This window comes from Haemorhous mexicanus, chromosome 29, assembly GCF_027477595.1.
Source record: "Haemorhous mexicanus isolate bHaeMex1 chromosome 29, bHaeMex1.pri, whole genome shotgun sequence".
Lineage (NCBI taxonomy): Eukaryota > Metazoa > Chordata > Aves > Passeriformes > Fringillidae > Haemorhous > Haemorhous mexicanus.
In genome coordinates, this window is record NC_082369.1 from 2,116,006 (window position 1) to 2,137,416 (window position 21,411).

Here is a 21,411-nt window from a genome sequence, read left to right on the forward strand (position 1 = left end):
TTTTAGCACCAGTGGGTTCATTGGCCCGGCAGCATCTGAGAGCAGAGCCAAGTGTGAGGCATCCCCTGGATTCTGGTTCAGTCCCCAGGACCCTGGGTCAGTCCCCAGGACTGTGGATCAGCCCCCAGGACATCACAGCCCTGGGATCCTCTGCTGTGGCAGAGAGGATTATGCCTTTGCATAACCTGTTCCTAGGGCCATCCTACCTTCCCATCCCTCTGTTTTTTTGTCCGTCCATCCCTGGGCTGGGGGCATGTGTGGGACCCAAAGTCCACAGGCCCCTCTGACTCTGCGGTGGCCCTGCAGGTGCCACCATGTTCCTGAATAAGTGCGAGGGGGACCTGGGTGAGCTACGGAAGCCAGGGGACGGCGAGAGCACCCCGCCGGCCGCCGCCGAGGAGGAGCAGCCCAAGAAGAAGCACCGGCGGAACCGCACCACCTTCACCACGTACCAGCTGCACGAGCTGGAGCGTGCCTTCGAGAAGTCTCACTACCCCGACGTGTACAGCCGTGAGGAGCTGGCCATGAAGGTCAACCTGCCGGAGGTCCGCGTGCAGGTAGGGAGGGCAACACCCCCACACCCTGGATCTGTCCCTGAGCAGTGGCACAGGGACCCCAAGGTGCTGGAGAGCTCCTCTCAGCTATCAGCTCTAGTGCCAATGCCTCCCTCTGTGCCTCAGTTTCCCCACAGCTCAAGATGGGAGCGGCATCTCTGCAGAGCCAGCTGCTTCTGACAAAGCCAGGGAAAGGGTTTAATGGCTGAGCCTTGTTCCTCCATGGGGTCCCAGTTTGACTTATAAGGTCTCAGTTGGGCATATAGGCCAGAGGCTCTGTTAGGGCACAAAGATGGTTTTCAGAAATTTTTCCCACTTCTGGTGGTGGCTGCTCCCATCCCTCCTTCTGCTCACATGGAAAAGTGGCCAAAAAACCTACCTTGGATGATTGTGGCTCCTTCCAGGTTTTTGGGCTGGGAAAGCACAAGATCCTCATGGATTTGAGGGTTTTGAGCTTGTTGGAGCAAGGCAGTAGGGCTGGGGAAGTTTTGTTCCTTAGGCTGCAGCATGGGGTGGCTCATTGGGGGCAGCAGAGCCTGGGAAGAGCCTGGGGTCCCACCAGTCTTCTCCCCACCATGCCTGGACTGATGGGGTGAGATCAGGGAGGGAGAAAGGGTCAGGGAGCTGAATGAAACCCACTGTGAATGATAGCAGTAGCCCCCAAAAAAATGAACTGAATTCCTCAGGCCTCAGCTCCAGTCAAGAAAATGCAGCCTTTTTTGTGGGGGTCTAGACCATAACGACACTTCTGCTGAGCTCTCTGAGCAACAACCGGTTTCATAGAATCACAGAATCGTTCAGGCTGGAAAAATGCCCTGAGTCTATAGAGTCCAACTGCTCCCCCAGCACTGCCAAGGCCACCACTAATCCATGTCCCCAAGTGCCACATCCACATGCCTTAGAAGTCCTTCCAGGAATGAGGACTCCACCACTGCCCTAGGGAAGAAGTTTCCACTAATCTCCAACCTAACCCTCCCTTAGCACAGCTTGAGGCTGTTTTCTCTTGTGCTCTCCCTTGCTCCCTGGGAGCAGAGCCGACCCCCCTGTCTGCCCCCTCCTATCAGGGAGTTGTGCAGAGCCAGAAGGTCCCCCCTCAAAGCCTCCTTTTCTCCAGGCTGAGCTCTCCCAGCTTCCTCAGCAGCTCCTCATCTGACTTGTGCTCCAGCCCTTTCCCCAGCTCTGTTCTCTTCTCTGGACATGCAGTTTGCACCAGTGCAGCCCAGTGTCCACAGCAGCCGTGAGCAGCCCATGGGACCCTCCCCTTTCCCACCCAGCCATTCATCTTTCCTCCCCTTTGCCTCCTGCAGCAGACCCCTGTGCCCTGTGCTGCACTGGGGACATGGGGACCAGCACTTTAATGATCAGGTCCCACGGGGCCAGACATCCCCACTGGATTTGGGTCGCCAGTCCCTGTCGTTCCTGCTGAGTTTTGGCACAACTGTGGCTGTTTAACTTATGAAAGCTGTGACCAAGGGGCCGGGAAGGTCAGATAACATGAACTGCTGGGAGTCTGCAGGGCCATGGTGCACGTTCCCACCAAGCAAAAGGGAATGTGTTCTTACCTCTCCCTTCCACACTTGGAGATGTCCTTGGTCTCTTGGGGTTGTGGGAGAGGTCTGGCAGAGGTGCTGCAGTTGCTGGAGCTCTGTAGGACAGCCCTTGTGGATGGGGTACCTCAAATGGGACACCCCCACCTCGAGCATTCCCCATGGGACACCCCACATGGGATTCTGCACAATGGGGCACCCTGCCTGGGGCAGAGGCATGGGGCACCCTGTATGGGACACCTTGCAGGGGACACAGCATGTGGGACACACTGCAAGGGCCCAACTGGGCACAGTGAACTCACCTTGGCTCTCACCTCGCAGGTTTGGTTCCAGAACCGACGAGCCAAGTGGAGGAGGCAGGAGAAGATGGAGGCCAGTTCCATGAAGCTCCATGACACCCCTGTGCTCTCCTTCAACCGGCCCCCCATGACCCCCAACGTGGGGCCCATGAGCAACTCCCTCCCACTGGACCCATGGCTGACATCCCCCATCTCCAGTGCCACCACAGTCCACAGCATCCCCGGCTTCATGGGAGCCCCCCAGGCCCTGCAGCCCCCCTATGCTGGGCACTCCTTCCTCAACACCCCCCCGCCGATGGCGCAGGGCATGCAGCCCATGGCCCCCGCGCCCTACCAGTGTGGCACCCCCTTTGTGGACAAGTACCCGCTGGAGGAGGTGGACCAGAGGAGCTCCAGCATCGCCTCGCTCCGCATGAAAGCCAAGGAGCACATTCAGACCATTGACAAGACCTGGCAGCCCATTTGATGAACGCTCCCCTCCGAGCTCCCCAGCTGCTGCTCCTGCCCCGGCGCTGGCTCGGCCCTGCGGCGGGCGAGGGAGGACAGCAGGTGCTCAGCAGGACCAAAGCTGGCACCGGGCAGGGATGCCAGGCTGCCTCTTCCCCACACTGACCCAGCACCGGTGGTGTCAGGGGAGCAAGTCGGGGTGCTGGCAGGGCCTCACAGCTGGGGGGAAGAGCTCCAGGAGAGCTCCTTTGCCTCTCCGAGGCACCAAGATCACCTGAGGACCTGGCTGAGGCTCAGGCATCCCACTGTGCCAGCAGGCCACCCACCACACCCCAGCTGGACACCTCCTTTCTCCACAGCCCCTCCCCTTTCCGTTATTATTAATTTTTTTTTTTTTAATGATTCAGATTTAAACAAAACTGAACAGAAAGCTGTAGTTTTGTAGGGAGTACTTGATGGGATGTTTTAGCTGCGTTGGGGCACGCTGCTGGTCATGCCAGGAGGTGCGCCAAGAGCACGGGTGTATTGTGAGTAAAGAGATAAGCTGGATGGCTGCTGCATGCTGGAGTCGGGGCTGTGGGGCCGCGGTCGGGCTGTGCCCTCATTAGCACGGCATGGCTGCCAAGCCTCTGCCAGAAAGGAGCTTTCCGTGCGGGCACAGGAGCACCATCCCTGTGCACCCTCCTGCCCTGCTCCCTTGGGATGCTGCGTGCAGGGCTGGGCCAGGTCCAGGCACAGATGACCTGGGACTGGCTTGTGCTGCTCCGTGGCCTCAACAGCTTGTCACAGGTCCCCTGCTCGATGGTCCCTTGGGGGCTGTGCCCAGTGCCCCCCGCCCCAACACTCCCAGAGGCACCAGTGGCTGAGGGCTGCCGGAATTATGCTGAGGGGAGGATGGGCAGCAGAGGGACCCTGGAGAACCCTGGTGAGAGGAGGCGGCCGGCTGTGAGCCCTGGACTCACCCCAACAGGGTTCTTGAGGCACACCACACCTGGCTTACCCCTTGCCAGTGTTCCTTGCCAGGTGGGAGCTGGGGGGTGGTGACAAGGTGCCATGTCCTCAGGGGTCCCCAGAGCAGCTTTGCTGCTCTGTCCCATCTGCCCACCCGCTGGAGCTCGGGGCACCAGCACCCTCACTGATGGCAAAGGCCAGCATGGCCCCAGCACATGGCTGAGCCCACAGTGGCTTTGAGGTGTTAAGCACAGCTGGGACAGCAAGACAGGGGGGCTTATTCCTGGGTGAGTGAGTACCCCGGGTCCCTGGGATGCCCTGAAGTGTCCTAGGTTCCTGGGGTGTCCCAGTCCCTGGAGGAGCCGAATGAGGGACAAGCCACCCCCCACCAAAGGTTTTCCCCAGAAAATCTTCCCACTCTGGATCTGCCAAGAGTCCCCAGCCAGGGCTGTGCTGGGGCAGCCTCATCCCCACCGCGTGCCCCTGGCCCAGACCACGCTCAGTGCCAGAGCCCCCGCCTGCAGTGCGCCCAGCCCGGGCTCTCACCCCGACCCAAACTCCCCGGGGCCGGACTCTGACGTCTCCAGAGCCCCGGGGTCGGGCGGGTCTGGCCGGGATGCCAGCGGGCCAGGCGAGGCACTGACCCCAGCGAGACCCTTCTTGTGCCCCGTCCCCCGGCTGCTGCTGCTCGTCTGTTTCGTTAGCGACAATTAAACCTTTAACAACCCATTAAACGCATAATCGATGCTCCCCGGTTCCCCGGCCCAGCTAATGGGGCGAAGCGCCCCGGCCGAGGCGAGCTCCGGCCGGCAGATAATGAAGCAACGGCTGCGGAAGTAATGGGGTTTGATCCGGGGGACGGGACGCGCTCAATGGGGGCTGCGCTTTTCACATGACATAATTGCCGAGGCTGGCGCCAGCCCGGGGCACCCCTCGGCCTCCCGAGCGCCAACAAAGGCCGGCTGGCGCTGGGAGCGGCAGCGCCGCACCCCCGGCTCGTTTGATCGGAGCCTAATTGGGGCGAAGGTGCTCCCCCGGGCCGGCCCCGCAACTGCCGCCCGAGAGCGCGGAGGGGCCCCGGCAGCAGGATGGATGCGCCGCCCCGGCTCCTTGGGGCTCGGGGTTGTGCGAATGATGGAAATGAGCTGTTTTACCTGGGGTGGCACAGGGAATGTCGGGGTACCCGCACTTGGTACCCTCCTTCCCTCCCGCGGGTGCGCCCGGTGCTGCGCTGCACCGCCTGCAGGAACGGGCGAGGTTTCCGACCCCAAAAATGTCATTTAAACGCAGGGAGGGCGCAGAAGCACCGAGCCGCCTGCCCGGATCACTTTATTGGTGCTTTCCCCGGTGGATACCCACTGGAGCCTGCCCCAGTATGTGGGAGTTTGTGTGGGAAAAATTCAAGCAAAAAGGAATTTCCCCCCCCCCCCCCCCCCCTTAGATTCCAGTCCTGTCCTGAAATTGCTCACTGCCCAGATGGGGCCGGTTCCTGGGACTGTACTGTGAGGAGTGGGTGCTGCTGGGAGCACTGGGGGTACCAGGGGGTGCTCCCACCCCCTCGTGGCCGAGCAGGAGCCCTCCTGCTCTCACCCCTGTAATCTCCTCCCGCGGGATTTGCCCCCTAAGCTGCTTATTTCTCTCTATTTCTCCCAGGCCTGAATGAACCTAGCCCTGCCCTGGCACGACGCCTCGAGCCCGCTGAGCCGTGGTCTCTGGCACTCTGCCCCTGCACTGCCTGGTGGTGCCCTGGCATGTGGGGCTGGCACTGCCCAGGGACATGGGGCTGGCACTGCCCAGGGATGAAGGGGTGGCACTGCCCAGGGATGAAGAGGTGGCATTGCCATTCCCAGGAATGGGGAGGTGGCACTGCCATGCCAGAGACATGTGGGTGGAGCCTACAGTCCCTGTTGTGCTGTGCTGTGAGACCTGCACCCCTTGGCAGAGGCCAGGATGGAGGCCAGCCTCTGTGCATGTCATCTGCACCCCGTCCATGCCCTGGCCCCCCAGCAGGACAGGCATGGTGCCAGTGGACTGCGGTGATAGGGTTGGGGCCTCACTGTCCCTCTACAGGGTGGGGCCCTCAGGGCTCAGGTTCTCCTCAGGAGTGTTGACCCATGAGCTCTCCCCTACCCCCCAGCTCCCGGGGGCAGAGGGGCAGAGGGGGCTGTGGGCTGGTGAGGGGGGGGCCGCCCACTGCAGGTTGAGCTTGGCAATGAGCGGCCGCCCCACGTTGACCCGCTGCGACTCCTCCACAAAGTCATCCATGCCCTGGTAGCGGTACTGCAGGCACACGGTGAAGGCCAGCTCCTGCTGCAGGGACACCAGCTCCATGGGCTCCTGCCCTAGCACAGCCATGGTTACGTTGTGCCCCCAACACCGGCCCCCACTCGCCATGGCTCTTACCTGCAGCTTCTGCAAGCCACAGATCCGGCTGTAGAGGCAGCAGGAGGGGCAGCCGAGGCTCCAGACGGGTGCCAGCGGGCTGCCCAGCTCCTCTGGGCTCTCCTTGTTGGTACACTTGAGGTCCACATCCAGCTCCTGCTATGACGGCATCCACGTGAAGACCACCACAGCTTCCCCCCCGTTCCCCAGCGTTGCCCTGGTGGGGGCTTCAGCAGCTGCTCCCACCTCAGGAATATCAGTGAGCCGGGCCTCACACTTGGTGATGTCCTTAGGGGCAGCCACCACACGCGTGTAGATGATCATAATGTTGGAGAACTCGGCAGCGAAGCCCAGCTGGACAGTGACACCACAGTCAAAGCAGAGGTGCTGGCTCTCCGGCAGGACTGGGGAGGGGACAGGGAGCACAGGGCTGGGACCTGCAGGGGCTCAGGGCTGGAGCTGTACCCACAGGTGAGGTGGCTGCTGGATCACCCCAGAGCAGGGCTGCCAACAAGTTGTTGCTGTCTCCCGGCTGGTGGCTCTGTGCCGGCAGTTTCTCCTCCAGGTAGGAGGAACCCAGCAGATGTTCACAGCCTCTCTCTGCTCCTGGGGCTGTCCCCCCTCTAGATGCCAGCTTGGGACAGGGTGGCCATGACTCACCGTGAGCCTTGGCCCACTGCAGGTTCCTGGCAGAGGACTCATCCTGGCCTGGGGGGCGGATGGGGTCTGTCAGAGCTCGTCTCTCTGAGAGGTTGCTACGGAGCTCCAGTGCCTGCCGGCCCCGTGTGATCTCCAGAGTGCCCATGTCTGCAGGGGCACAGGGTGTTGGCAGGGGCTACCAGGGGGGTCATTGTTCCCCACTGCTCCTCACTCACCCTCGGCCACCTTGTCCAGCAGCACCGTGATCTTCTCATCCTCCAGCAGCCAGCGCTTGAGGAAGGTGACAAAGATGCCATTGGAGAGCTCATCCTGGCTCAGCTCATAGGCTTCGGCATCTGCACACCTGCAGGGACAGGGCAGTGATTGGATCTGTCATGGGGTCTGGCACTCCCTGGGAACTGGCCCCCAACAGGATGACAGCCCTAAGGAAGGCAGAGCTGGGTGTCCAGCACTCTTCCTGTTCCTATCACATCATCTGGCCACTGTGCTGGGGACAGGTGAGAGCACGGCCAGATCCCAGATGCTTAAAGCATCACCTGCCCAAACCCCTGTGCTCTGGAGGAGTCTTGGAGCTTCATGGCAGCAAGTGCTGCCCAAAGCCAAGCAGTGCCATGGGCACCTCCCTGCCCTGTGAGGGACTGAGGGCTGCTGCTTGCCCAACCCTTCCAGCATCAAGGGTGGACGGATGCAGCCGTGGGGGTCTGAGCCCCTGAGCTAGGCAGGGAGACTCAGCCCCACTGCCTGTGCCAGGGGATGGTGGGAGGGGACCCACGTGGCATAGCCAAAGACGATGTTGGCCGTGACCTCCAGCGCCCCAACCTGCGGGATGATGTCATCATTGAGGTTCCTGCAAGAGAAGAGAAGCTGGACAGAGTGAGAACCTGTCCCCCCTCAAAACCCACCCCAAAGCAGACCAGACTTTGAGGGCTGCTCTGCGTCCCTCTGCCCACCCACTACAGGGTTTGCTAGCTCAACAGGGGCAGTGAAGTCTTGGGGCATTTAGACAAAGACAATGGGTTTAGATGGCACCCTGGAGGTGCCCCACTACCCGCCCCCAGGAGCCACCACCAACAGGTCCCTGTGCTGGCTCTCCCCACGCAGCAGCTGGTCCCCAGGTGGGTGGCAGGGCTGGGTCACCTCTTGCGGCACATGTCAAGCAGGAAGATGTTGAGGCCAGTGTGGCGCTGCTGCATCTCCTGCAGCACCTGCTGCACGCACAGGCAGTGCTCTGACGTGTAGGTGCTGGGCGCGTCGATGGGTACCATGAAGCTGTTGCCAAAATTTTCATAGCCATGCCCGGCATAGTAGAGCAAACCTGCTGGGGGAACAGAGGGCAGGTGACATGGTGACATCCCCTGACCTGCCAGCACCTGCTTCTTGCCTGGCTGCACCCAAAGACTCCACCGCATAAAACCACCCAGCTCCCCCTGCGCTGGAGCTACCCTGGAGGGTGCTGTCGCACCATAGACACCCTTGTCAAGGAGGAGGAGGAACTCATCGACAGCCATTTGCATCTCAGCCTTGCGCAGGTCCAGCAGGGACACCACCTTGAAGTCGAGCTGGCACAGGAGGGCACCGAGGGCGTGAACATCCACGATGGGCGCCTGCAGCTGCTTGTGGTACAGGTAGTGCATGTTGCCAATCAGCAGCGCCACTTTGTCCGTGGCTGCAAGGATGGGAGAGGGAGGTGTTGCTACAGAGGGGGACACACCTGCTCTCTATGCTGCCCACAGCCCACCGAGGTGACACCCAGCTCTGGCCAGCATCATGGTGCCTGGGTACCAAAGTACCCTATGGCATCCCTGCCTCACTGATCCCTGAACCCTCAGGTTATGACTGAGAGCTAGGGCTGGGGATTTGGGTTGAGGGTTAAGGTGCTGATCTGCTCTCCTAATTCAGATTGGGGCTGGGCTGCTGTTTCACTCTTCCAGTATGCTGCACCCAAAGTATTACTGGCCAAGTAAAGCCTTATGCGGTGACAGTAGTGACACTGGCAACAGTCACAGCCCCCCAGGGCCACCAGCCCCTCCTGGGCAGGCTCTTACCATACAGCTGTCCAAGGCTGCCATGCTCTTGGGAGCCTGGGAAGAGAGAAGTGCTGTGCCATGATCCTTCAGTGCTAGGGGAGCATGGCGGGCAGAGCAGCACAGACCTGTCCACTCTGCTCCCACCTACCTCCATCCCCCTCCTGCCAGGAGCCTCCAGAGGTGAAGAGCCGTGGGCCTGTGGCAGAGGGGATGTCAGGGACCCATTTGTATGACATCATCATCCCAGCATGGGCTGCAGTCCCCCCAAAACTGTGCAGCCATGAGGGCTTTCCTGGGAACAGAGCAGGTGGGGGGGTCACAGAGGTTTGTCTGGGGCCCTCACCAATCTCCACATCCACCTCCTGGCTCCACACCTCGTGGAAGAGGTTGAACACGTGGCAGGAGTAGCTCCCCCGCTCGGCTGTTGTCACCAGCTTCACCTGCCAGCAGAGCAGAGCAGGCTTGGGCAGTGTGCCAGATCACACCGCACTGTGGCACACTGTGCTGTGCTATACCATGCCGTGCCATGCCAGAGGTCCCTCCATACCTGGAACTGGGGTGCCTGTGCCCCTTCCACGGGGCGCCGGTTCCTGAACCACTGGTACTGGGGTGGGGGGTTGCCAATGGCTCTGCACTCCAGCACCAGCGTGTCCCCCTCAGCCAGGTGGCACGGCTGCGGCTGCCGCAGGATCTGCAGCCCTGCCATGCTCGGGCAGTAGCCACTGGCTGGGGAAGGGAAGGGTGGCGAATTAGGCAGCCAGCCATGGAAGCACTCTGCAGCACTGCTCCAGGCCCCAGGTTCTGCAGCCACAGCCTCTGGCACCCATGAGCCAGCAGGCATGAGGAGAGCATGTGACTCCTCTGTGGGCACTATCACCCCAGCAAGCCCAGAGACCTTCACAGCTGAGCCAGGGCCTTACATGACAAATGATACCACTCAGGACCCATCCCTGTCCTGATGGGGCAAGAGGTGCCTTGCAGGAGATATCCCAATCTGGCAAGTGGTGCCCCTTAGCTGCCAGCCCAGGGACAGAGATCTCAAGACCCACCTGAGCTGGGGCTGCTCTTCTCCACCTGCACATGAGCCCACCTAGAGAAGGTGAAGGTGGCCCCACAGTTCACTCTGCAGATGTACCACTGGCCTGCAGGAGTGGCTGTGTCGATCACCAGCTCTGGGGATGTGGCTCCAGGCACCTACAAGACAGGAGGAGGCCAAGGAGAAATGTGCTCCCTCACCCATGCGGGTCCCTCACCACAGCCAGGGTGCAGGGGCCCTTCTCAATGTGGCACAGTGGGACCTCACCTCCTGCCTCCCACAGAACCACTGGTACACGAGCCCTGGCGGGCCAGTCGCACAGCAGGTCAGGGACACCTGTGTCCCCTCCACCACCACCTGCGACTCTGGCTGCACCGTGATGCGAATCATGTCCTGAACTGCGGGAGAGGAGAGACCAGCCTGGGCTGGCTGTCCCTCCTGTCCTGCACCACCCCACACCATCCAGTCCCATCCTATCTTGCCTCACCCCCACCCACCACAGATTCTCCTCTCCCAGCCCATCCCATCACATCCCACGCCTCTGTCCTGTTCCAACCATCTCATCCCACCTTGTCCCACTGGCATATTCAGTGCTATCCCATCCACACATCTCATTTTGTTTCAGTCTGTCCCATCCCACTCTGCTCTATCCTATCCTACCCCATCTCATCCCATCCCACCCCAATCTGTCCTGTCCCATCCAATCAGACCACACCCCATCCTATCTCATCCTGTTGCATCTATCCCACCCCATCCTGCCTGCCCAACACCTCGCTACCAGAGCAAGACCCCCAACAAGAACAGCTGTTCTTCACCCCCATGCCCATTTCCTCTTGCTGAGCCCCTGCCCCCGGGGTTCCCCTGCACGCCCCGGTCCCGCTGCCCGTCAGTACCGGCGGAGCTGAGCACCCGGCAGGCCTGTTCGTGCCCCATGCGCTCCAGGCAGCCCAGCAGGTACCGGAGGGTGCAGTCGCGCTCGGCCAGGAGCTGCAGCAGGCACTGTGTGGGGCTGCCGCGGGGCTCCAGCACCTTCAGCGAGCACATCTCCAGCTCCTCCACACTGCAAGCACCCGCAGCCGTCAGAGCCCCAGCCCCCTCCCTCGGGGCGGATGGGAGCCCAGCCCGGGTGGGAACTGACCCGTGCGTCCTCTCTCTGCCCCCGGCAGAGCTGTGCCCATGGCAACCCGGTCGGGGACAGCCCCCGGCAGGGCTCCCCCAGCCTACCTGCACCTGAAGCGTTTCTCGGCCCCGACCAGCTCGGCCAGCTTGCGCCAGCCCCGGCCGGCGTTGTCCAGCAGCTCGCACAGCCGGGCCACCACTTCCTCGCCCAGCGAGCCGATGGGCATGCTCCAGTCCCCCATCGCTCCTGGGGACACCGAGGGGACGAGCTGTCAGTGTGTGATGGGGTGCCAGGCCCCGTGCCCCACCGGACCGCTCTGGGCACAGAGTGACTCAGAGGAGAGCAGTAAGATCCCTGGTGTCAGGAGCCTGAGGAGGTGCCGGGACCTGGCTGGGCGGCGCTGCTGGATCTGACCACCGGCAGCCAGCCAGGAGTGACACACATTGCCACTCTGCGAGCTGGGTGGCGCAGGGGACTCCACTCACCTCCCAGCCTTGGGCAAGGAGCCAAAGTACTTTAGCCTGGCCCCAGGAAAGGGACCTTTGTGGAATGGGGTCCACAAAACTAGAAGGAGGGAATAGCCCCCATCACCTTCCCTGTCCTTTCAGGTGCCACAGAGAATGGGGCCCCAGTACCCCTCTCCTTCTGGCAGAGGCCACAGTGGGGCAGCAGCAGCCCCCTTGCTGTCACCAGGCCTCTACATGGTGGTTCTGGAGCCACATGCGGGGCCTACAGGAGGGTCAGCATAGGGTCCACAGGGGTTTTGGGACTGGGACCCAGCTCAGCTTGCCCTGAATCCTGGGAAAGGTTTGTGTAACACAAACCATCTGGACGGGGCAGTTCCCTCCTCCTCCCCTCAGGTCCCTTCCCAAGAACCCACCCCAGAAGGACTCTTGTCCCCAGAACTATGCTGCCCAGAGCAGCTGGGTGATACTCACCCAAGCAGGGGGCTCCAAGACAGAGGACAGGGACCCAGGTGCTCCGTCTGCTCACCTGCTGCTGGATTTGGGATCTGAACACACTGGGGGTGATGAGGGGAGGGTGAGCTGCAGGCCCAGCAGGGATGGGCACTCACCGCAGGGTGTAGCCAAGCCTCATCAGCTCCCAGGCTGTGCACTGAGCAACGCACAGAGGAAATGAGGGTTCAGCCCAAAATCACCCCCGCGCTGCAGCACAGCACTTCTGCTTCCCTCCCTCTTCCTTCCTGTTGTGCAGCACATGGGCGCAGAGCTGCCACCCCCCGCCGACAGCCCCGGGGGAGCTGGGCACAGCCCAGCCCTGTCACAGGGCACACAGCACCAGGGCCACCACCAGGCAAGGCAGAGGCTGTACTGTCCCTTCCTCACTGCAGGAACCCACAGGCACCTCTTTTCTCCAGAGCCCAACTCGAGCCCAGAAGGAGCTGCAGGGCAGTGAGTCCAAGGTGGAGGTGAGCTGAGGTGACTGTGGCACCTCTCAGCCAGGCGTGCCCAACACACAGGCAGAACGGAGGCCAGGGGAAGCTGCTGGGCTTTGCCAGGCTGAAGCTGCCCAAGGAGAAGCAGAGATAGAGCAGTGAGGCCTCCGTTGCTGTGGGGAAGACCCTGCCCCCACCGTGCAGCCCAGCCAAGCCCTGGCATCCCAGCACCACTGCTCTGACTGCTGGAGGAGAAAAGGAAAGCATGGTGTCGGCATGGCACTGCAACAGGCCACCATGTCCCCTCCCTCACCTTGCCTGCTGTCCCACAGCACTGCCAAAGCCTGGCCCCCGTCCTTCCAGCCCCAGGGAGCACAGGCTGCTCAGACCCTGAGATCCACCAGCCGGGGACGCAGTAACATGGGTAGGTCATTCCCCACCCCACATCCCCATGGAGCCCACAGCCATGGTACAGGCGGTGATGGAGCAGGACCCATGTGCAGTGTGGGCTCTCTCTAAGACCCAAAACCTGAGCTTCTGCAGTAAAAAACACACTGAGACCTCGCGGCCTGTGTTACCTCAGCCCTTGGCATGAGCTTGCAAAGGATCTGGGGTTGTCACAGCCTTTGTAACACGTATCAGCCTCACCAGAGATTTATTTCTTATTTACAGCAAGGAGAAGAGACTAAGAGCCAGGGCAGGTCCCAGCGCCACTTGTGCTGGCATGCAGGGAAGCCCCAAGCTCAGCAGCACCTATAGCTTCTTGCCCTTCTTCAACCTGTTGCGCTGCCATGTGTTGTACTTCCGCAGGCGCCTCCAATACTCGAGCGAGTCGGGGTCCAGCTCCTCCAGCTTCTTGGGGGGCCCAAGGTGGATCTTAAAGAGCCTGGGGGTGAATGCAGAGGGTGTGAGGCTGCGGGAAGGAGGACAAAAGGACAAGCGCAGGACAGAGCAATGGAGATGAGTGACCAGGATGTGCAGATCCCTCACCCCACATCCACAGTGCAGCCACTCCCGTCTCCTGACCCTGTAGAAGGTGTCTAGGTTGCAGAGGGGCAGTCTGCCTCCTCGCAGAACACTTCCCTGTCCCTCTTACATAGCTCTGTGCCCCTGGGATGGCACCTCTGGGACACAGAGGGGAGTGGGGCAGCACGCACCAGTCGGGGTACTCGGACTCGGGCTTCAGGGCCACCTCCGGACCCTCCTTGAAGTAGTTGACCCCCATGGCGTGGGTGGCGAGCATGGTGGGGTCGGTGCACACCTCCGGCCCCTTCAATGCCTCCTTCGGCACACCCTTGCCTTTGGACTTGGCGGCTGTGGGGAAAAGGGCAGGGCGAGGGTAGAGTGAAGGCAGGGTGAGGGCAGGGGGTGTGCCGGGGTTGAAGGACGCAGGCAGGGGAAGGGATGGAGACTCGAGGGCAAGGGCATGGTGGGGCGCTAACAGGGGCCGGGGCCGGATGAGAGTGGGAGCCACAAGAAATGGAGCTGGGCCGGCGGCACTACCGGGGAGGGCCCTGGGACCGGGACACGGGGCCCGGAGCGCGGGCAGGGCAAGGTCAGTACCAGGGGCGAGAAGCGCGGGACCGGTGCACGGAGGGACGGAGGGGGGGGACGGACGGGACCGGGACCGGGACCGGGACCGAGGAGCGTGGATCGGGGCGGGTGCCCAGGCGGGCCTCACCGGGTTTCTTGGCGTAGCCGCGGGCCGGAGCGCGAAGCACAACTCCCGCCGCCCGCAGCAGCCCCCGGGCGGCCATGGACGCGGGGCACGGCGGGACCGGGGCGGGGCCGCGGCCGCGCCTGCGCAGGGCGAACGGAAACGGCGGCGGGACCGGCCCGGCTCGGCCGGAGGCGCCGGTAGTGACCGAGTCCGCCCGGCCCGGGCTCCTCCTAGGCCGCCGGCCCCATGGAGACCGGCACCACCATGGACTTCCAGGCGGCTGCGCTCCATGCCTCCGGCGGCGGCAGCGATGAGAGCGCGGAGCCGCGGGCCATGGACACGGAGGACGGACCGGACGCCCCTGAGCGCTGTGCGGGCGGCGAGCGGCCGGAGGAGCCCTCCCGTACCGCCCCGCAGCCCAGCAGCGGCTCCGGGCCAGAGGGGCCGGGGCCCGCCGCTGCCCCGGAGCTCGCGGGAGGCGCGGGCGGACGGACCGAGCTGTGCCGGGGGTCGGGAAGGGCGATGGAAGCGGAGGCGGTGCCCGAGGTGCCGCAGGGCTCTGCCCGCTGGGAGCCCGGCGCCGGGAGCGCCCCTCGGGGCACGGGACGCTCCCGGACTCCCAGCAGCGCCGACCCCGCGGGCATGGAGCTGGATGAGACTCCCGAGCCCTGCTCCCGCCCCGCACCGAGGGCCGAGTGGACCGAGGATGTGGAGGACGAACCCTCGGAGATCCAAGGACTGCTGGCTCAGCTTGAGACCCTCGATCCCAACTTCCGTGACTGCCCATCCGCCCCAGAGCAGGGCTCATCATCCCCCTCGGGCGCTGGTGCCCGGCGGGGCCGCGGGCAGTGCCCGGGCAGGTGCGGGCCGTGCCCGCTGCACGTAGCCACGGGCCGGGGCCTGGCGACGCGTCCCTGCTGCCCGCAGCACTCCGCCTGCGACCGGCCCTGCCACGGGCTGCTCTTCGCCGAAGCTGACCGGGAGGACTTGCTGAGCCTCCTGTGCTACGAGGGGGGACTGCCCAAGGCTGGTGCCGAGACCCCCTTGGCCCACTCCGATGTCCTGACTGGGACCAACCTGGAGATGCTGCAGGCTCAGGAGGAACCAGCCGCTGTGGAGAAGCCTGAAGGGCTGGGGAGGCCAGAGAGCTCAGAGGAAGAACCTTCTGGCAGCTGGTGTTATGGAGAGGGGCTTTGCGAAGACAATTCTGCCTGTGACGGTGCTTGGGAAGGTTCCCCGGAGCCGGCATGGGCAGCCCTGCCTTCCGCTCTGGTGCCCGGGACAGAGCAGCCACCTCAGGGCGCTGTGACTGTGAGTGCACTGCGCCTTGGGCAGCCATAGGGCAGCAGGAGCTGGGATATGCTCCTTGGCTCTGACCCCTCCTGGGGTCTGGGATGGGGGCACAGGAGAGCCAGGGACGACTTTGCTCAGGTTTTACAGGGCCTTGCACTGCGAGCTTGCCCGGACAGGACCCTCGGTACCAGCTTCAGCCCTGAATGCATGCTTGCGTGGCTGGCTGATTCATGTGTGCCCTGGGGCGGAAGCTGGTGGGTCCAAACAGTTCCTCTGGTCCTGGGATCCTGTGCCATCTTCCCCTCCAGCCCCAGGACCCTGTTCCTCCCTGTCCAAACCTGGGACCCTGTGCCATTTCCCCCATCCCCAAGGACACTCTGCCCTTCCTGTCCCACTGCTCCAGGGCCAGGCAGGCTGAATCCCTTAGATCCCGGCCACAGCCTCACTTGCTCTCTCATTGCTTTGCAGGACAGGGAATCCCCATCATCCTGCCCAGCCTTCAAAGAGGGTGAGTTGCTTCTGTTCTCGAGCAGCAAGAGCATCCAGGAGTCCTGCCCCACCTGCTCTGGGTGTGGTCCGGGGTCCCGGTTAGGGAGGGAACAGCAGCTCTGCACCCACCCAGAGTGGGTGCACCAGGCTCCACGTGGCTTGTTTGAGGCTTTGCTGAAGAAATGGAGGTGTGTCAGGGTTCAGGGAGGGGGGTATACATGGGGAAAGGATGCCATGTGTTCCTAAGGGAAGGGGGAAGCAGCCCTGGTCCCCCAGTGATGCCAGGTGCCCATGTACCAAGCACCAAGCTGCTTCATTGTGTGTAGGAATGCAGCTAACAAGGCAGCAGGAGTTGGTACCCCCAGTTTCAGAGGTGGGGGAGCAGCCTCTGCTCAGTCCCTCCCAACACCTCAGTTCCAGGCCCTTGTGACCCAGAGGACTTGCTGGATGGTGTGATTTTTGGGGCCAAGTACCTGGGCTCTACGCAGCTGGCCTCGGAGAGGAACCCCCCGACCAGCGTCCGCATGGCACAGGCCCAGGAGGCCGTGGACAGGATCAAGGTGCAGGAGGGATGGGGGGGCATGGCTGTCCCGAGCCTTGCCCCCTATGGGTGTGGGGCAGCGCCCAGGATCTGCCTGAGGGCACCTGGCTGTGGGGCTGGGTCCCAGCAGGGTCCTGTGACCTCTCCATCATTTTGCAGGCACCTGAGGGGGAGTCCCAGCCCATGACGGAGGTGGATCTGTTTGTCTCCACACAGAGGATCAAGGTGCTCACTGCTGACACTCAGGTGAGCAGGAACAGCAGTAACTACATGGCTCTGTGGCTGCTTCAACATTCCTGTTTGGTCTCAGGATCTCAGCTTTGCTCCCACGCCAGCAGGGTCTTGCCCAGTGATGGCCTATGGATGAGGACACATGTCTGGGAGGGGACATGTCACTTCATAGCCATCCTGTATCATGTCCTTGCCTCTCTGGGTGGCTGCACAAGCTGCTGGGAACCCAGACTGAGCTCTAGGGCACCCAGGCTTGAAATCTGGAGAGCTCTTTGCCTCAGGATTAGTTTCTGCATTATAGCAAGAGGGAAGAGCTGCCCTGTCCCCTGGCAACACCCAGGGACACAAATGAGTCCTTGATGAAGGATCTGTTTGTACTTTTTGGCACAGACATGGTTTCTGCCCAGCATGTGCTGGGCAGCTGTGCCACATCCAACCATAGCCAGACCCTTCCTGCTTGCAGTGCCTGCAGGCTTACAGTGCCCACGTGGTCTGACAGCCCCGAGGGGACTGAACTCTCTGCCTGTTCTCCTTGCCAGGAGGCCATGATGGACCACTCCCTCCAGACCATCTCCTACATTGCTGACATCGGCTCCCTCGTGGTGCTCATGGCGCGTCGGAAGCTGCCGCAGCGCTCGGAGGTGGCGGAGGAGAAGCGGCTCTACAAGATGATCTGCCACGTCTTCCACTCGCCTGATGTGAGGCAGCACACGGGTCCCTGGCGTGGGTGGGTGACCCTGGGGACCTGAGTCCCATCCCAGTGTGATGACTGGGTGTTCCGGGCTGGGGTTGCAGCAGAGATCCCTTCCTCCCCACTAGGGAGAGGCAGAAACACAGCCTGAGCATCTCTGTGCCACGCAGAGCCCCAGTGAGTAAAGTGGAGGGGAGGGTTAGCTCCGCACAGAGGGCCATTCCAGCAGGGAAGGAGCCAGGACACCCTGGAGCTCCCAAGGACTGTTCCTGTGCTGGGCACTGCAGGGCATTGGGAGCTGTTGGCTCCAGACCTGAGCCACAGGCAGGAACAGTCCCTGTGGTTCTCCCAGGCCCAGGTCGTCGCCCAGGCCATTGGGCAGGCGTTCGGTGTGGCCTACCAGCGCTTCCTGGAGGCCAACAGCATCAACCCCAGCGAGCTGAGCCCGCGGCAGTACAGCCGTGCCCTGGAGGACCAGGAGCAGTACAACACAGAGCTGACCCACTTCTCCCGGCAGGAGAACTGCAAGGATGTAAGAGCTGCTCCGAGGGGTGGGGACAATTTGGGGAACCCACTGGCGCCTCTGTGTCATCCACCCCGTGGCTCCCTGTGTAGCTGAGGTGCTCCCTCCAAAACCCAACCCCATCCCAGCCTGCTGTGGGCTGGGACACGTGCTCCATGGCTCTGGTGGAGGTTGTGACCGTAACCCGCCTGTTCTTCCCCCAGGTGTGCATCCGGAAGCAGAAGGGGGAGATCTTGGGCATCGCCATTGTGGAGTCGGGCTGGGGCTCCATCCTGCCCACCGTGGTCATCGCCAACCTAATGCACGGGGGCCCCACAGAGCGCTCGGGCGAGCTGAGCATTGGGGACCGCCTCATGTCGGTCAACGGGACTAGCCTGGTGGGGCTGCCCCTGGGCACCTGCCAGAGCATCATCCGGGTGAGCCAGGGCAGGGCGACCTCCTGCCTCATCCCATGGAGGAGATGGGGACTGGCCTGAATGATCTGGGAGTGTCTGTGACACTGGGATTACCTTGGGGCCCCCAGCTTTGGAGACAGGTGTGCAGAGGTCATACCTGTCCTGCAGGCTGTGACAGTTCCTGCTCAGAGTGCTTGGAGGAAGGCAGGAGACAAAGGGACAAAGGTGGGAAGTGTACTTGCTGTGGCCCCACCTGAAAAGGAGAGTGGAGGAGGAGGTGGGCACCTGTCCTGAAGGGAACCTGTTGCATCATCTACCTCTCAGTAGGACAGGAAGGAGCTGAAAGCAAGTACAGCACAGCCTCAGGGTCAGGGATGTCTTGGGCTGGGTTTGTAAATTCTTGTCCCTGGATTTGCATTTGCAGTATCCTTTTGTGTGCCTCAGTTTCCCCATTGAAAACAAGTTGCTAATCCTCAGCCCTTGAATGAGCAATTCGGGTGTTGGATGGTGGGTGCTGCTGCCTATTATCTGTTCCCAACAAACCTCTCCTGAGAAAAGTAGGTTGGGTTAACATTTAGCAATGCAATCAAATCCACACTCAACACTCACCACAGCTGGCTCAGCGAGAGGCTAGAAAGGCTCCTTTTCACAAGGTTTTATTTCAGCGAAGTATATCACATGTGGCTGAAAGGAACCCAGCAAGAAAGAGAGCAACCATGTGGTGCAGGCAGCTTAAGAAGGGGAAGGGATGGGGAGCAGAGCTAAGGGCAGGGCAAAGGGGATTGGTCTCCTGGGGAGGGAGGGCAACCAGTGGTAGCAAGGCAGTGAGGGGTCAGGGCAAGGGGAAACGAAGGGAAGTTGCAAAACAGAAGTCCATGTGAGAGTCTGTATTATCCCCCAGGAGGACTGCATTGCACCTCAGCCAGTCTGAATAGCTCTCCAAAATCTGACCATGCCCCATCCCACCTTCCAGGAGCTGAAGCACCAGACTGAGGTGACACTGAACATTGTGCACTGTCCCCCTGTCACCACAGCTGTCATCCGACGCCCTGACTCCAAGTACCAGCTGGGCTTCTGTGTTGAGAATGGTGTGGTGAGTGCCTGTGGGATGGGAGCTGGGCCAGGGTCTACTGAGGGACAGGCAGAGCCAGTTGTGTCCAGGGACCAGTGTCCAGCTCCCCCACTGCATGTGCCTGCCCAGGCCGAGGGGTCACAGGGCTCTGCTGTGCACAGCAAAAAGCTCCTTGCAGCCTTTCTGCAGCACTGGTGGTTGTATCCCTCTTCCTGGTGCTCTTTGCTTTCAGAGTGGTGGCTTCTTCCTGGCTTTCTGGGCATGACCTCAGTGACAGTTGTTGCTGTCCCCTGTGCCCAAGCTATTCCCTGCCCTGGGCTCTCCTGTGGCTCTGTTAGGAAGGCAGAGAGGGGCATTCCTGGGCTCAGTGGGAGCTGGGTGGGTGGGTGGCACGGCCACCTCACACACCATCCAGTGCTCCTCCAGGACTGGAGATATGGGTCTCTCCTGTTGCCCCAGGGAGCAGCTCAGTCTCTGCAGCCCCAGCCTAAGGGGAGCAGGAGGGTTCATTGAGTCAGCTGGGGGACAAAATCCTGGGGGCTGCCCTGGCCCCAGCCCAGCACATCACTGGTGGCAGCAATGCACAGGAACATCCCTGCCCTCACTGTGTGCCTAGGGGCTGGAGGAGGTGTGCATCCCAGGCAGAGCTCTGGCTGAGAGCCTATGGGGCTGTGAGGGTTTGGAGCAGTGGTGACAGGGCTGGGCTGAGGGCACAGCCCTGCTCTCACAGTACTCCCCTCTCCCAGATCTGCAGCCTGATGCGTGGGGGCATCGCAGAGCGGGGTGGCATCCGTGTGGGGCACCGCATCATCGAGATCAACGGGCAGAGCGTGGTGGCCACACCACACGAGAAGATCATCCAGATCCTCACCGAGGCAGTCAGCGAGGTGAGCTGGGCCCCCACAGAGCTGTGCACTAGCACCCTCCAGGCTGGGGTCTCTAATCTGTGCCTCTCTGCCTAGGTGCACATCAAGACCATGCCAGCCTCCACGTACCGTCTGCTGACAGGGCAGGAGCAGCCCCTCTTCCTCTGAGCCACTATGCCTGGGGCAGGCAGGAGCAAGCCCAGGGCTGCAGGGGCAGGACTGGCTCTGACTTCTGCCCCAGCCCTGCAGCAGAGCCCTCAGCAGGGCCCAAGTCTGCACCTCTTTTGTTTTACTCAGGACACAGTGGGACACTGGGGGCTGATACCCAGCCTAAGCAGCATCAAGGCCTGTGGTGCCACGCTTCGGGCACCTCTCCCGCTCCAATTACCTCTCCCCCCTCACAGTGCCTGCACAGTGCCTGTCCTGCTGCTGCACAGGGTCCCTCACCTTGGCCTTGTGCTTGTGGGAGGAGAGGGGGCCCTATGTGAAAGTTCCCCCCACCCAGTCACTAACTATTGTACTTTTACACTCACCAACAGTGCCTTTCCCAAGGTGGGGATGGAGCTGGAAGCACAGCTCAACTCCAGAGCTCAGCCAGCACAGCCCCAGAGTAGCCGCACAGCCATGTGGGGGGGTGCACACTGGCACCCCTGAGGGATACCCAGCAACTCCCAGACTCAGCCTTAAAGGCAGAAGCACTCTTGGCACCTCCTCTACTCCTGTGGCTTGGCCAGAGGCCTGTTGGGCTGCAAACTCTCTATTAGACACATTGCACCAAGCTGGGAACCTGCCTCAGCTTGTCCCTGGTGTTGCCTTGAATCACTCTGCATGCACAGTCCAGCCCAGAGCCACAGCCCTTGGAGCAGCAGAAGGGAACATGGCATTGTCCAGCCCCATATCCCGAGAGTTTGAGACTGTGAGCCTTTTTGTGAACAGCTCTCTGGCCCCCAGGGCTGCAGCAGTGCTGACTTGGCTGTGCCTGTGTGCTTGGTTGCTCTAAAAATTAAAATTTTGGGACATATGGGAGGCTGCATTTGAGGAGCTGCAGGGGGACTGCAGCAGAGGTGGCTCAGCTCTGGGGAGCACATCCCAGGCCTGCTGTGGTGCCAGGCCCCAAGTCCTCCTGTGATGCCTCATTGTACACAGGGCCACTGGCTAGGGAGGTGCCTGGGTCCCAGCAGGACGACCCTGCTGCACAGTGTCCTCTGTATCCTGCCACCCAGCACCCCCA

General features: G+C 61.9%; 4 protein-coding genes across 7 annotated transcripts; 2 read left to right on the plus strand and 2 right to left on the minus strand.

Annotated features, from left to right (window-relative positions):
• The first annotated feature begins 314 nt into the window (after positions 1–314).
• Positions 315–2,866, plus strand: RAX2 (retina and anterior neural fold homeobox 2). Its single transcript, XM_059870077.1, has 2 exons — positions 315–557; positions 2,423–2,866. The coding sequence occupies exons 1-2, from the start codon at positions 315–317 to the stop codon at positions 2,864–2,866; spliced, it is 687 nt and encodes a 228-aa protein (XP_059726060.1).
• A 2,225-nt stretch (positions 2,867–5,091) lies between these two features.
• On the minus strand, positions 5,092–12,201 carry LOC132339763 (mucosa-associated lymphoid tissue lymphoma translocation protein 1-like). The gene is given in 18 exon segments (XM_059870252.1): positions 5,092–6,108; positions 6,202–6,336; positions 6,427–6,584; positions 6,841–6,987; positions 7,056–7,183; positions 7,613–7,687; positions 7,978–8,187; positions 8,189–8,246; positions 8,249–8,506; positions 8,886–8,921; positions 9,016–9,063; positions 9,211–9,307; positions 9,415–9,593; positions 9,917–10,061; positions 10,171–10,301; positions 10,797–10,963; positions 11,128–11,269; positions 11,962–12,201. Coding segments are annotated over 17 exon segments (2,355 nt in total). The 5' UTR covers positions 11,265–11,269; positions 11,962–12,201; the 3' UTR covers positions 5,092–5,862.
• Positions 12,202–13,057: 856 nt separating this feature from the next.
• MRPL54 (mitochondrial ribosomal protein L54) lies at positions 13,058–14,210 on the minus strand. The gene is made up of 3 exons (XM_059870257.1): positions 14,101–14,210; positions 13,577–13,733; positions 13,058–13,305 (listed from the first exon to the last, which is right to left on the minus strand). The coding sequence occupies exons 1-3, from the start codon at positions 14,174–14,176 to the stop codon at positions 13,173–13,175; spliced, it is 366 nt and encodes a 121-aa protein (XP_059726240.1). The 5' UTR covers positions 14,177–14,210; the 3' UTR covers positions 13,058–13,172.
• Positions 14,211–14,217: 7 nt separating this feature from the next.
• Positions 14,218–21,201, plus strand: APBA3 (amyloid beta precursor protein binding family A member 3). Of its 4 annotated transcripts, XM_059870253.1 has the most exons (11): positions 14,220–15,390; positions 15,841–15,880; positions 16,276–16,421; positions 16,562–16,648; positions 17,173–17,360; positions 17,453–17,501; positions 17,677–17,856; positions 18,051–18,263; positions 19,216–19,335; positions 20,061–20,201; positions 20,277–21,201. In XM_059870253.1, the coding sequence occupies exons 1-11, from the start codon at positions 14,326–14,328 to the stop codon at positions 20,346–20,348; spliced, it is 2,301 nt and encodes a 766-aa protein (XP_059726236.1). In that variant the 5' UTR covers positions 14,220–14,325; the 3' UTR covers positions 20,349–21,201. The 4 variants fall into 4 exon arrangements, with proteins under 4 accessions (XP_059726239.1, XP_059726236.1, XP_059726238.1 ...); XM_059870254.1 differs by lacking the exon at positions 17,453–17,501 and having other exon boundaries at positions 14,221–15,390; positions 17,173–17,331; XM_059870256.1 differs by lacking the exons at positions 20,061–20,201; positions 20,277–21,201 and having other exon boundaries at positions 14,218–15,390; positions 17,173–17,331.
• Positions 21,202–21,411: the final 210 nt, after the last annotated feature.